Source organism: Astatotilapia calliptera, chromosome 8 (genome assembly GCF_964374335.1).
Source record: "Astatotilapia calliptera chromosome 8, fAstCal68.1, whole genome shotgun sequence".
In the NCBI taxonomy this organism is placed as follows: domain Eukaryota; kingdom Metazoa; phylum Chordata; class Actinopteri; order Cichliformes; family Cichlidae; genus Astatotilapia; species Astatotilapia calliptera.
In genome coordinates, this window is record NC_137429.1 from 423,415 (window position 1) to 435,000 (window position 11,586).

Sequence of the window (11,586 nt, forward strand, 5' to 3'; positions counted from 1 at the left end):
CGAACTCTATCAGAATTTCTTGCTGCTGTATCTCGATATGATCCCAATAATAGGGTTGCCTCCAACCTACTACAATCCTTGTATAGATGCTTTTGCAGCTTGCTACATGAATATGATGCTAGACAGAGATCTGCTTATGTGACCCACAGATTGTTACCCCCAACCACCTTGAGTGGTCATCCAGGTCGGCCACGATACACTATATCTGCTGAACAGATTTCTCACTTTGTTTCCATTGGTATGACATGGCAGAGAATTGCATCATGCTTTGGAATAAGTCGAAGAACCCTGTACAGACACAGACAAACTTTGGGAGTTGAGCCATTAAGCTATGTGGATATTTCAAATCAAGAACTGAATGGCCTTGTGATGGATATCCTACAGAACACTCCAAATGCAGGGGAAGTATACATTCTTGGAAGTCTGAGATCTCGTGGCTTAAGAGTTCAACGTTGGAGGGTCAGACAAAGTCTACAGGAAGTGGATCCTATTGGACGTGCATTTAGACGTCGTCATGCGATAAGGCGAAGGATCTATAGTGTTCAGGCCCCCAACCACTTATGGCAAGTTCACTGGTTTGAAACAAATGATCAGGCCTTGTGTTTAAAAGTATTAACACAATACATCAAAATTAATGGTCCTTCATTCAAAACATTACTGAAGTTAATCTATATGATCAGCATAAGATAATAATAATAAAAAATAACAATAACCAAAAAAACTGAAATTGATATAAGTATGTTAAATATTTGGGGGATTCATAGTACATCAAATTAGATGTTGTCTAATGTATATACTGTTGAGTTGTTTAATCCTTTATTTTACATCACAATTTTAATCTCTAACATCAATTGTGCCAGGTAAACGTAGTGTGGAAAAAGACATTTTATGCCACTGTGTGTATGTGTATGTGTGTGTGTGTGTGTGTGTGTGTGTGTGTGTGTGTGTGTGTGTGTATGTGTGTGCACGTGTGTGTGTGTGAGAGAGAGAGAGGTGTGCTGTTGTTGAAGTAAATGTACAAAATGAAACCTCTAGTTTTTGTTTAAGTACAGGGTCAGGAATTCACTACTAAATAATATGAACAAACATGTGGAACTGTAGTAATGCTTTCTGATCTCTCAACAGGCATTTTGACGGCAACCACAAGTTGATTAGATGGCGCTTGGTCCTGCATGGCTGTGTTGATGGCTTCAGCCGAACTATCATATACTTACGTTGCTTATCCAATAACAGAGCCTCAAGTGTCTTGTCATTATTTTTGGAAGGAATACAAAACTTTGGTTTGCCCTTAAGGGTCAGGTGTGATCATGGTATGGAAAATATACAGGTTGCTCGTTTTATGTTACAGAGAAGAGGAGTAGGCAGTGTTATTACAGGTGTTTCAGTACATAACCAAAGAATTGAAAGACTGTGGGCAGAACTCAACAGAGTTGTATCAAGACACTTTATAAATATCTTTAACTTTATGGAAGAACAGGGTATGTTGGATTCACTGAATGAGCTACATCTTTTTTGTCTGCATTATGTTTATTTGCCAAGGATTGAAAGAGCATTAACAGAATTTGTCAATCAGTGGAACAACCATGGTCTTTCTACACAAGGAGGACAGACCCCTCTTCAGCTGTGGCATACAGGTGTCACAAACAATGTGGGAATCCTGTCGTTTATAAATGACATTTTTCATGTTGATAACTATTATGGCGTTGATGAAGAAGGGCCATTACCAGAACTTCAAACAAACAATAATGTCAATATTCCAGCTATTGACATCAACATAAATGAGACTGCAATGAACATAATTCAACAAGTGAATCCATTAGAAAATGATGGAAATCATGGAATAGATGTGTTTTCTTCACTTTTACACCTTCTACATTAAATAAAATATTTTGCAAAAAATAAAAAAAAAGATATATAAAAAAAACATTTCAGAAAACATATGTGATCGAAACTAACATATTGAAACCATTTTCTTTAAAATGATAAAATGACAGCTCTGTTGTCAAACAGAAACTGACACAGGCAGAAGAATAAACAGACACAAAGACAACCAAATCAAAAACCGATGGACATACACATGAAATGAGTAAAGTGACACAAATTTTGTATATTCAAACTCAACAATCTAAATTAACTTCTGACGTGCTGTTAAACAATTGGTATCTACCTGTATGAATCCTGAAGAACAATCACTTCTTGTCAAATTGATGTCTTAAAACATCAATTTGACTGAGGCAGGTAAATTTGGAAATATTAAAACCTTAACAAGTTAATACTCAATACTCACTTTGAATCAAAAGAGAGACCAATACAAAAGAGAAACACGCAAACTCCTCCAGCATAATGTGTTCATACCCTGCCAAAACCGTAAGTGTTACCTAATGCAAAATCAAACTTCTCCTTGAACAGCTGGTATGAAACATGCAGTGGCAGCCTAATGCAGTTAACACACGTGTTGGCAAGAGGGAAAATTGGTGTAGAAGAGAAGTCACCGTCTCCTCTATGAATGAACTCAATCGAGGGTGCTGGGGAAAAGCCAATAGGTGGCACCGCAGTTGCTCCAGTTGCAAAGGCCAATATCTTCTGTAATTTGGAAGGTCCTTCTTCTTCTGCATAAAACAGAGAAGGAAAAAAGTGTTAAAAGGTTATTTCATTTGGCCAACATAAATTGTCAGTGAGTACAAATCTAAAGCAAGAATCTTAATGACTGTTATTGCAATGACTATAGAGCATGCTTTTCATCTTTCAATAGTCTCAAAGAACTATGTAAAAATGTTACTACAACCAAGAGGGTAATGTGGTGTTATTGTTATATGAGTATGTTATTTAAAATAAAGATTTCAGAAAAGCTAACCTATAAATCGTTACATCTATTTATTGTGCACTAAAGTGACAATTACCTTCTGCATCTTGGAGATAGTCTCTCCAGAAGGTAACAACCATCTCCTCAGCAGCTCTTCTGTTGCTTCCTTCTGGAGATAGATGAATGTTGAAAAGATCATCCACCTGGTCAGCAGTCAGCATATGTGGCTCATAGCAGAACAGAGGGCGAAAACTGTCTGGATGCCTCCTCATTTTCTCGAGAACCCCAAGAGTTTTCAGACCTTCACAAAATCTGGATAAACAGCACAAAGAAATTTTATTCAATAATTCTGCAATTTCATGCTTCTAAGTTAATTGTATATTATCAATTTGGCACAATCAGTTATACTAGGTTATTAAGTGGCCATTTTGATTAATAGGTAAGATTTTTATCACATTTTAATTAATCTGAAAAACACAGAATACCAAAATACCTTTGAAATGGACCTTGAACCCTGTGGATGACCTGAAACATGACAATATCATGTACCAGCAGATCCCTGTCTCTTAGTGAACGCATAGGCCTCAGGCATCCTGCATTGGCCAAGTAATCAAGCAGAGGTTCTTTTGACTTTTCAAGGTCCTCAAGGGTTGTACTTTGAGATATCTAGCATCACAAAGAGCAGAGGAAGGGCTTGTTATGGAAGTTACTCAGTAGTCTTATAACCTATTAGAAGGAACCCAGCCACCAGTGGTCTACACAATCACAATATGCCCGCGCGTACATTGAAAGTCAAATGACTACACATATTTTTTTAATATGTTTACAATGTGCTTAAAAAAATGAGAAAATATACTCTTTCGTCTACCCTTATCTACTGAATCTTAGTTTAATATAGCAGCAAAATATAAAAACTTGGCATTCAGCAATGGCCAGACTGATCCGGATAAACATTCCCTGCAAAAGAAAACTGGAACACAAACTATTTTCAATTCACTATAAGATTTATAAAATAAACATATAGAGACCTTTCGGACTTTTTCAAAGAGTTCCAGGTCAGCTATGTCTTCCAGGGCTGGATTTGCTGAATTTCCAACCAGAAGGGAAAATTAAGAACATACTTAAGATGGCGGCGCGCACAGACGCAGCGGCCCGGAGCTCCTACACTTTTGCACTTTTGGTGGTACTGTGTATTATTTCACACAGTCTGGGGTTACTTCAATACAACAGAGATGATCTACTACAACTAAGCCGTGGAGATCTTCAACTAACATCCGAGTATCTCATCCCCCCGGAGATCGTTAAGCAACCCCCGGGGCTACCCGCAACAGCAAGCCGCAGGAGGAGACGTTGCGATCGGAGGCAGAAGAGAGGCAAGCGGGGAGGCCTGTGGGCACGGCTAAAGACTAGTCCGTTTAAACCACCACTCCCGATCATATTCCTCTCCAACGCCCGTTCAATCCGTTACGAACTGGATGAAATACGACTGCAGATCGCCACTCGACGGACTTTTAATAACTGTTCGTGCATGATTTTCACTGAAACCTGGCTGGACAGCGCCATTCCCGATGCGGCTATCGATCTAGCAGGCCGCACCGCCTATCGAGCCGACAGGTCTGCGGACTCGGGTAAGAAGACTGGCGGGGGGCTGTGCATCTATATTAACAACCTTTGGTGCACGAACGTCACGGTAACGGAAAAACTGTGCAGTACAGAGGTAGAACTGTTGGTGTTAAAGTGCCGTCCATTCTATCTCCCTCGGGAATTTTCTGCCGTTTACATCTGCGCTGTTTACATTCCACCAGATGCTAATGCTAAGCTAGCGTTAGCACAATTGAGCAGCAGCATCAATAACAGCCTGGTAGCACACCCGGACAGTGTCTTTATTGCGGCTGGGGATTTTAACCACGCGGACCTGAAATCTGTACTTCACAATTTCCACCGTAATGTGAAGTGTGCTACCAGAGGAGATAGAACGTTGGACCAGGTGTACACCAACATGGCGAATGCGTACAGAGCCCAGGCTTATCCCCACCTGGGTCTGTCAGACCATCTCTCCCTTCTGCTACACCCAATATACACACAAAAGATCAAGAGCACTGGGATTACAACCAAAACCGTGAGAACATGGCCGCAGGATGCTATTCCGATGCTTCAGGACTGTTTCCACTGCACAGACTGGGATGTATTCAAGGTGCAGGACACTGACAATCGTGTCGCATTGGATAGTTACACCTCCACTGTCTTGGACTACATCTGTTTCTGTGTGGACAATGTAACAACTTGGAAACGATTCCGTGTGTTCCCTAATAATCCACCCTGAATGACACACGGAGTTCAACAACTTATTCGAACAAGGAACAACGCTTTCAAATCCGGGGACCAGGAGGCATACAGTGCTGCCAGGGCCAACCTGAGAAGAGGCATCAAGACTGCCAAGCAGCAGCACAGGAGGCGTATCGAGGCCAGGTTTGAGAACAACACAAACCCAAGGCAGGTCTGGGAGGGCATCAGGGCTATCACGGACTACAAAAGAAGAACACCATCACCCTCAGCCGACAGTTCTACTCTGGCTGAGGATCTAAATCTCTTTTATGCCCGTTTTGATAGGGAGAACACCGACCCTGTCCTGTCCCCTCTCCCCTCAACCGACCCTGCTCCGGTCCTGAGCACTCATGAGCTGAGGCGTGTGTTCCGGAGCATTAACACCAGGAAGGCGGCCGGGCCGGATGGAGTGCTGGGCCGGGTGCTAAAAGACTGTGCTGCGGACCTGGCGGACGTCTTCACCTCTATATATAACACCTCGTTGTCCTGTTCACTGGTACCATCCTGTTTCAAAGCAGCAACCATCGTTCCCATCCCAAAACAGTCAAATGTCACATGTCTGAACGATTTCAGACCTGTGGCACTCACCCCCATTCCTGCCAAATGCCTGGAGAGACTGGTCATTAAACACATCAGAGCTGCTTTTCCACCATCTCTGGACTCGCACCAGTTTGCATACAGGGAGAACCGGTCAACCGAGGATGCGATCGCCACAGTGCTGCACACATTACTGAAGCACTTGGAACACAGGAACACCTATGCACGGCTCCTCTTTGTAGACTACAGCTCGGCTTTTAATACCATCCAGCCATACAAACTCCGTCCCAAACTCCACCAACTGGGACTTAACTCCTCTCTGTGCAACTGGATTGTGGACTTCCTCACTAACCGTAGACAGAGTGTCAGAGTGGGTAAGAACACCTCTTCCACCCTTGTGGTCAACACCGGTGCCCCTCAGGGGTGTGTTCTGAGCCCTCTGCTATACACTCTCTTCACCCATGACTGTATTTCCTCCTGCGCGTCCAATCTCATTGTTAAGTTTGCAGATGACACTACAGTGCTCGGACTTATATCCAACAATGATGAGACAAACTATAGGACAGAGGTGCAACAACTAGAGTCATGGTGCCACGACAATAACTTGGTCTTAAACACCAAAAAGACCAAGGAGATCATTGTAGATTTCCGGAAGAGGGGTCATAACAACCATCTGCCTCTCTTCATTGGCAGTGAGGCGGTGGAGAGGGTGAGCAGTTTTAAATTCTTGGGGGTAACTGTGACCGAGGACCTGTCCTGGGGCAACCATATCACCTCAGTTGCACGGAAGGCCCAACAGCGCCTCTACTACCTGAGGAGACTGCGGAGCGCACACATTCCCAGATCTCTGATGTTGAACTTCTACAACTGTGCCATCAGCAGCGTTCTGACGTATGGATTTCTAGTGTGGTTCCCCAGCTGCACCAAGGCCGATCAGCAAGCACTCCAGCGGGTGGTGAAGGAAGCTGGCAGAATTATTGGAACAAGTCTGCCAGAGATCAGTAATATCTTCCCCACTCGCTGTCTGAGGAGGGTGCACAGTATCCTGCGGGACCAACATCACCCTGCGCGCCACCTTTTCCATCTGCTGCCCTCAGGGAGAAGGTACAGGTCTATACAGGCCAGAACATCCAGACTGGCCAACAGCCTGTATCCACAGGCTGTGAGGCTCCTGAACTCTCTGCCCCCCTCTCACGGACAATAACCATATCCAACTTCTTAATAGCAATGAACTGGTCTGCATTGGTGCATCATATCTTTATTCTCTTCCCCCTCCTGCCCCCCCCCTCTTTCTTAAATAGATAACTATCATATCTGATATCATATCTCACAGTACAATAATATTGAATGGGTTGCATTGTTGTATTTTGTCATGTTTCTCAGGTCTTTGTCTGAATTTCTACGAACATTATTGCTAAGGATTGTCTTATTGCATTGGAGTCACACTGGGTTAAATATGTACACTTGGGTTTTAAGGGGTATTTATTATTTTCTTCTTTTTTTGGGGTTGTATGGAAGCCCCAAACGCAATTTCATTGTTCTTGACAATGACAATAAATAAATAAATACTAAAAAAATACTAAAATACTAAAATACTGTTGGTGACAGAAAGTTAGGTGGTGGACCACCATGTACCAAGCTCACTGCAATGGCTCTCCCAGAGATGTAGTACCAGTCCCCTCTGAGAGCTGCAAAGCAACAGAATAAAAGGAAAAGCAAAATTGTCAGTAATGTTGCCTGTAAAAATAAATATCAGTTAAACAGTTCCCACTATTAATCTTAGAAAAATAGGTAATTACCAGTACTGTCAAGAGCCAAGTTCTTGCAGTTTTCTTTCCCCTCAAACATGGCTGACCTGGCAATGGTGTCCATCAATAGTCTCAAGAATTCCCTCCTTGGCCCACCTAAATCAACCCCTTCCTCATTTTTCCCCATATCATCTGAGAATTTCACACAGATCATCAAGTTGGGATCATAAGATAGCCTTTGAAAACCACGCAAGGCTCCCTCCCACACAGCAGAGCGATTTATATTAAATTTGCACTGCTGTTTTGTGCTAATTTTGCTTGATAGTTCCAGCAGTATCTCTTGAACAGGGACTTTTTCTGCACTAAAAAAATAAAATAAAACAGAAAATAAAATATATCAGCCATGTAGTCATGTTACAGAATTTGAGAATATGTGTCACACTGATCATAGAGATCTTTGTCTTCATCTGATTCACTCTTCAACAGAAAAAGACCAAAAACATATATCAAAAGCAAGTAATTATAGCTTATCTTAAAAAGATTAAAATAAGAAATATCCATATTGATTGCTCCCAAACACTTGTTTTAAATAAATATATTCTATTTTGCTAGAAGCCCAATTGTTGACATGTTTTTTCCCAAATCATGATTACTTTTCATTCTTTTAGTAACTTACTAAAAGTGTCCTTGATGGCCTTACATAGAGGGCTTTGGTTTTAAAAACCTTTAGGATCAGCATCCCATTCAGCTCCTGACCAACTTGGAGCTTTGGAGACACCAGCTTATTGCCACAAGCCATTAGAAACTCGAGGCTACAAAAAATAAATAGGGACAACAGCAATTGCTAATTAGTTAAACATTTTAAGTATTAGTTAAATATTTTATTATATATTGTTCTGTTTGTGTGTATGCTTTTATGACTTAAATTCTACTGGTATAGTCATATGTTTTTATAATGATGAATAATATTTTAAACTTCTTTACTTTGGTATATTATCTTTAAGTACAAGTCATTACATGAATACACACAGTAACAATAAACAATAGTATTTTACCTGACATCCTCTGGAAGGCGTTCACCAAAGCTTTCCTTGATGTGTTTCACGACAGTTTGGTTGTCCCAGGTCTTCTGGAATTCAAAAGCACTGAGGATGTGCCCATGTTTGTGTAACCATAATTTTGAACCTTGTTTGCACACTACTCCCCATGATGGAGTTGGAAGTAGTATAACATCTTTGTTGAAATGGTCATGCTGCTGGGCCATAGCTCTGAAATATAAATATTAGATACCATAAACAACAGCAAGTGATAACTAATAATACTGAGATGCAGACAGCAGAACACTATCCAAACCCCTACACAGAATGCTTTCATAGACAAAATTGTTGTAGTTAGGCAAACATAAGGGTTAATTTTGTATACTTTTTTTTATACTTTTCCGAGAATACGTGCTTCTTTTGTGGTTCGGACTCCTTCTGACATTTCTTTGGAGGTGGAGGAAAACCAAAGTAATTGCTTAAAGGAGCTTCTTCGACATCTTTAAGAGTTCTAAACAAATGTCTGTCCTCCTCCAGAAAATCCTATGTACGCAAACACGCGTTGCAACTTCTTATCTTGTGCGTGTCTTTTATTTTGACAGCGAATGCGCACCTGCGGACCACTTATGTGCAGCCCTGGTTATTTAGCTCGTCATTGCAGCCACAGAAATTATTTTGTCCATGAAACCATAAAGCTGCACTTTCTTTTTGCCTTATAGTCTGATTTGTCATAACTTTTCCGTTTTGTGGTAAGCTTTTCTTTGGCTGTCACTTCTTCACCCTGACCTGTCTTATTTGGCTCAGCAGAACTGAAATATAAATCCTGCTGCTTTTACACACACACACACACACATAACGCTCAGCGATTCTCTGCGCGATCAACCTCTCACATGTTTAAGCTGCGGGAGATTTCACTTGTCATGTTTGCATAGTAAGCTAACGATTGATAAGACGATGTCAGAGGAATTGGTGCACAAATTATCATCACTCACAGATCAGTGCTGTCGCTCTCTATACACAGTTGCATAACACATAATTGCAAAGTGAAAGCAAAAAACAAGCGCAAATTCAAACGCGATTTCAATATGTCACATATTGACAGTGGCTCACCGATGCCAATGACATAATTACCCAGCTACATTTCCGAAAGAATGCAAAAGCATTGACATATATTTTTCCTTCCTACGATAGCCCGACGGGCAGGGCAGAGATAGATTTTGGTAGCCTGGAAAAATCGCTAGCCCCAGGACATCGGGCTAGTGATTTTGCGAGCCCTGCAGTATATTATTAAATATCAGACTATTACATATGGCCCCATTTCAGGCAAGTGAATACAAACTCATTAAACTTTGTAACTACCTTTTTCTTCTGGTGCCTGATGTCCAGCTGCCGAAGCATTGCCGAGTTTGATAACGTGGTGCAGGTGCACATTCTCTCCTGACTGTAGATGTCGCTGGCATGGGCAAGCTGCTACGTTGACGTGAGGGAAAGAGGGATGTTAAGTGACTATCCAGTCCGTCCACACTGGTACTTGCAACAGGTTGCTGCCCCACGACTGTGGCATTTGACAAAGTTCTGATGGTCTCTGCTGAGGATAATATACTGTTGAGTAATGCGGCTGCTTCACTTAGGCTACTAGCAGGTTGCTGAGTAGACATCTGTGTAGTGGTTTGAAGTGTACCACTTTTTCCTTCACTTTCCTGGTCTGGACACAACTTCCTGTTCATCTAAAACCCCTTCCTGTTCAACTGAAATGCCTTCCTGTTTAACTGAAACGCCTTCCTGTTTAACTGAAATGCCTTCCTGTTCAACTGAAACGCCTTCCTGTTTAACTGAAATGCCTTCCTGTTCAACTGAAATGCCTTGGATTTTCAGTAGTGTGTGTGAGAGCGTTTCAGTAGTGTGTGTGAGAGGTAAAATTTCAGTAGTGTGTGTGAGAGCGTTTCAGTTGTGTGTGTGAGAGCATTTCAATAGTGTGTGTGAGAGGTAAAATTTCAGTAGTGTGTGTGAGAGCGTTTCAGTTGTGTGTGTGAGAGCGTTTCAGTTGTGTGTGTGAGAGCGTTTCAGTAGTGTGTGTGAGAGCGTTTCAGTAGTGTGTGTGAGAGCGTTTCAGTAGTGTGTGTGAGAGCGTTTCAGTTGTGTGTGTGAGAGCGTTTCAGTTGTGTGTGTGAGAGCATTTCAGTTGTGTGTGTGTGAGAGCGTTTCAGTACTGTGTGTGAGAGCGTTTCAGTAGCGTGTGTGAGAGCATTTCAGTAGTGTGTGTGAGAGTGTTTCAGTTGTGTGTGTGAGAGCGTTTCAGTTGTGTGTGTGAGAGCGTTTCAGTTGTGTGTGTGTGAGAGCGTTTCAGTAGTGTGTGTGAGAGCATTTCAGTAGTGTGTGTGAGAGCGTTTCAGTAGTGTGTGTGAGAGCATTTCAGTAGTGTGTGTGAGAGCGTTTCAGTTGTGTGTGTGAGAGCGTTTCAGTTGTGTGTGTGAGAGCGTTTCAGTTGTGTGTGTGTGAGAGCGTTTCAGTAGTGTGTGTGAGAGCATTTCAGTAGTGTGTGTGAGAGCGTTTCAGTTGTGTGTGTGAGAGCGTTTCAGTTGTGTGTGTGTGAGAGCGTTTCAGTAGTGTGTGTGAGAGCGTTTCAGTAGTGTGTGTGAGAGCGTTTCAGTTGTGTGTGTGTGAGAGCGTTTCAGTAGTGTGTGTGAGAGCGTTTCAGTTGTGTGTGTGAGAGCGTTTCAGTAGTGTGTGTGAGAGCATTTCAGTTGTGTGTGTGTGAGAGCGTTTCAGTACTGTGTGTGAGAGCGTTTCAGTAGTGTGTGTGAGAGCGTTTCAGTAGTGTGTGAGAGCGTTTCAGTAGTGTGTGTGAGAGCGTTTCAGTAGTGTGTGTGAGAGCGTTTCAGTTGTGTGTGTGTGAGAGCGTTTCAGTAGTGTGTGTGAGAGCGTTTCAGTTGTGTGTGTGAGAGCGTTTCAGTAGTGTGTGTGAGAGCATTTCAGTTGTGTGTGTGTGAGAGCGTTTCAGTACTGTGTGTGAGAGCGTTTCAGTTGTGTGTGTGAGAGCGTTTCAGTTGTGTGTGTGAGAGCGTTTCAGTAGTGTGTGTGAGAGCGTTTCAGTTGTGTGTGTGAGAGCGTTTCAGTAGTGTGTGTGTGAGAGCGT

The 11,586-nt window shown here is 42.2% G+C and overlaps 2 protein-coding genes across 3 annotated transcripts in view; one reads left to right on the forward strand and one right to left on the reverse strand.

Moving 5' to 3' along the window:
* Nucleotides 1-11,586, forward strand: part of ankfn1a (ankyrin repeat and fibronectin type III domain containing 1a) — a 104,968-nt gene that overhangs the window by 55,435 nt on the left and 37,947 nt on the right. The window lies entirely within an intron of this gene.
* Nucleotides 1,053-11,586, reverse strand: part of LOC113027936 (G2/M phase-specific E3 ubiquitin-protein ligase-like) — a 21,313-nt gene continuing 10,779 nt past the window's right edge. Inside the window, exons 4-14 of the mRNA XM_080305257.1 lie at nt 9,810-9,920; nt 8,469-8,542; nt 8,114-8,225; nt 7,854-7,890; nt 7,465-7,605; nt 7,301-7,353; nt 4,400-4,472; nt 3,832-3,887; nt 3,297-3,469; nt 2,901-3,115; nt 1,053-2,609 (exon numbers count right to left, since the gene is read on the reverse strand). Of these exons, the coding sequence (XP_080161383.1) occupies nt 2,350-2,609; nt 2,901-3,115; nt 3,297-3,469; nt 3,832-3,887; nt 4,400-4,472; nt 7,301-7,353; nt 7,465-7,605; nt 7,854-7,890; nt 8,114-8,225; nt 8,469-8,542; nt 9,810-9,920 (1,305 nt within the window). The 3' untranslated portion in view covers nt 1,053-2,349. The remainder of the gene's footprint in view (nt 2,610-2,900; nt 3,116-3,296; nt 3,470-3,831; nt 3,888-4,399; nt 4,473-7,300; nt 7,354-7,464; nt 7,606-7,853; nt 7,891-8,113; nt 8,226-8,468; nt 8,543-9,809; nt 9,921-11,586) is intronic.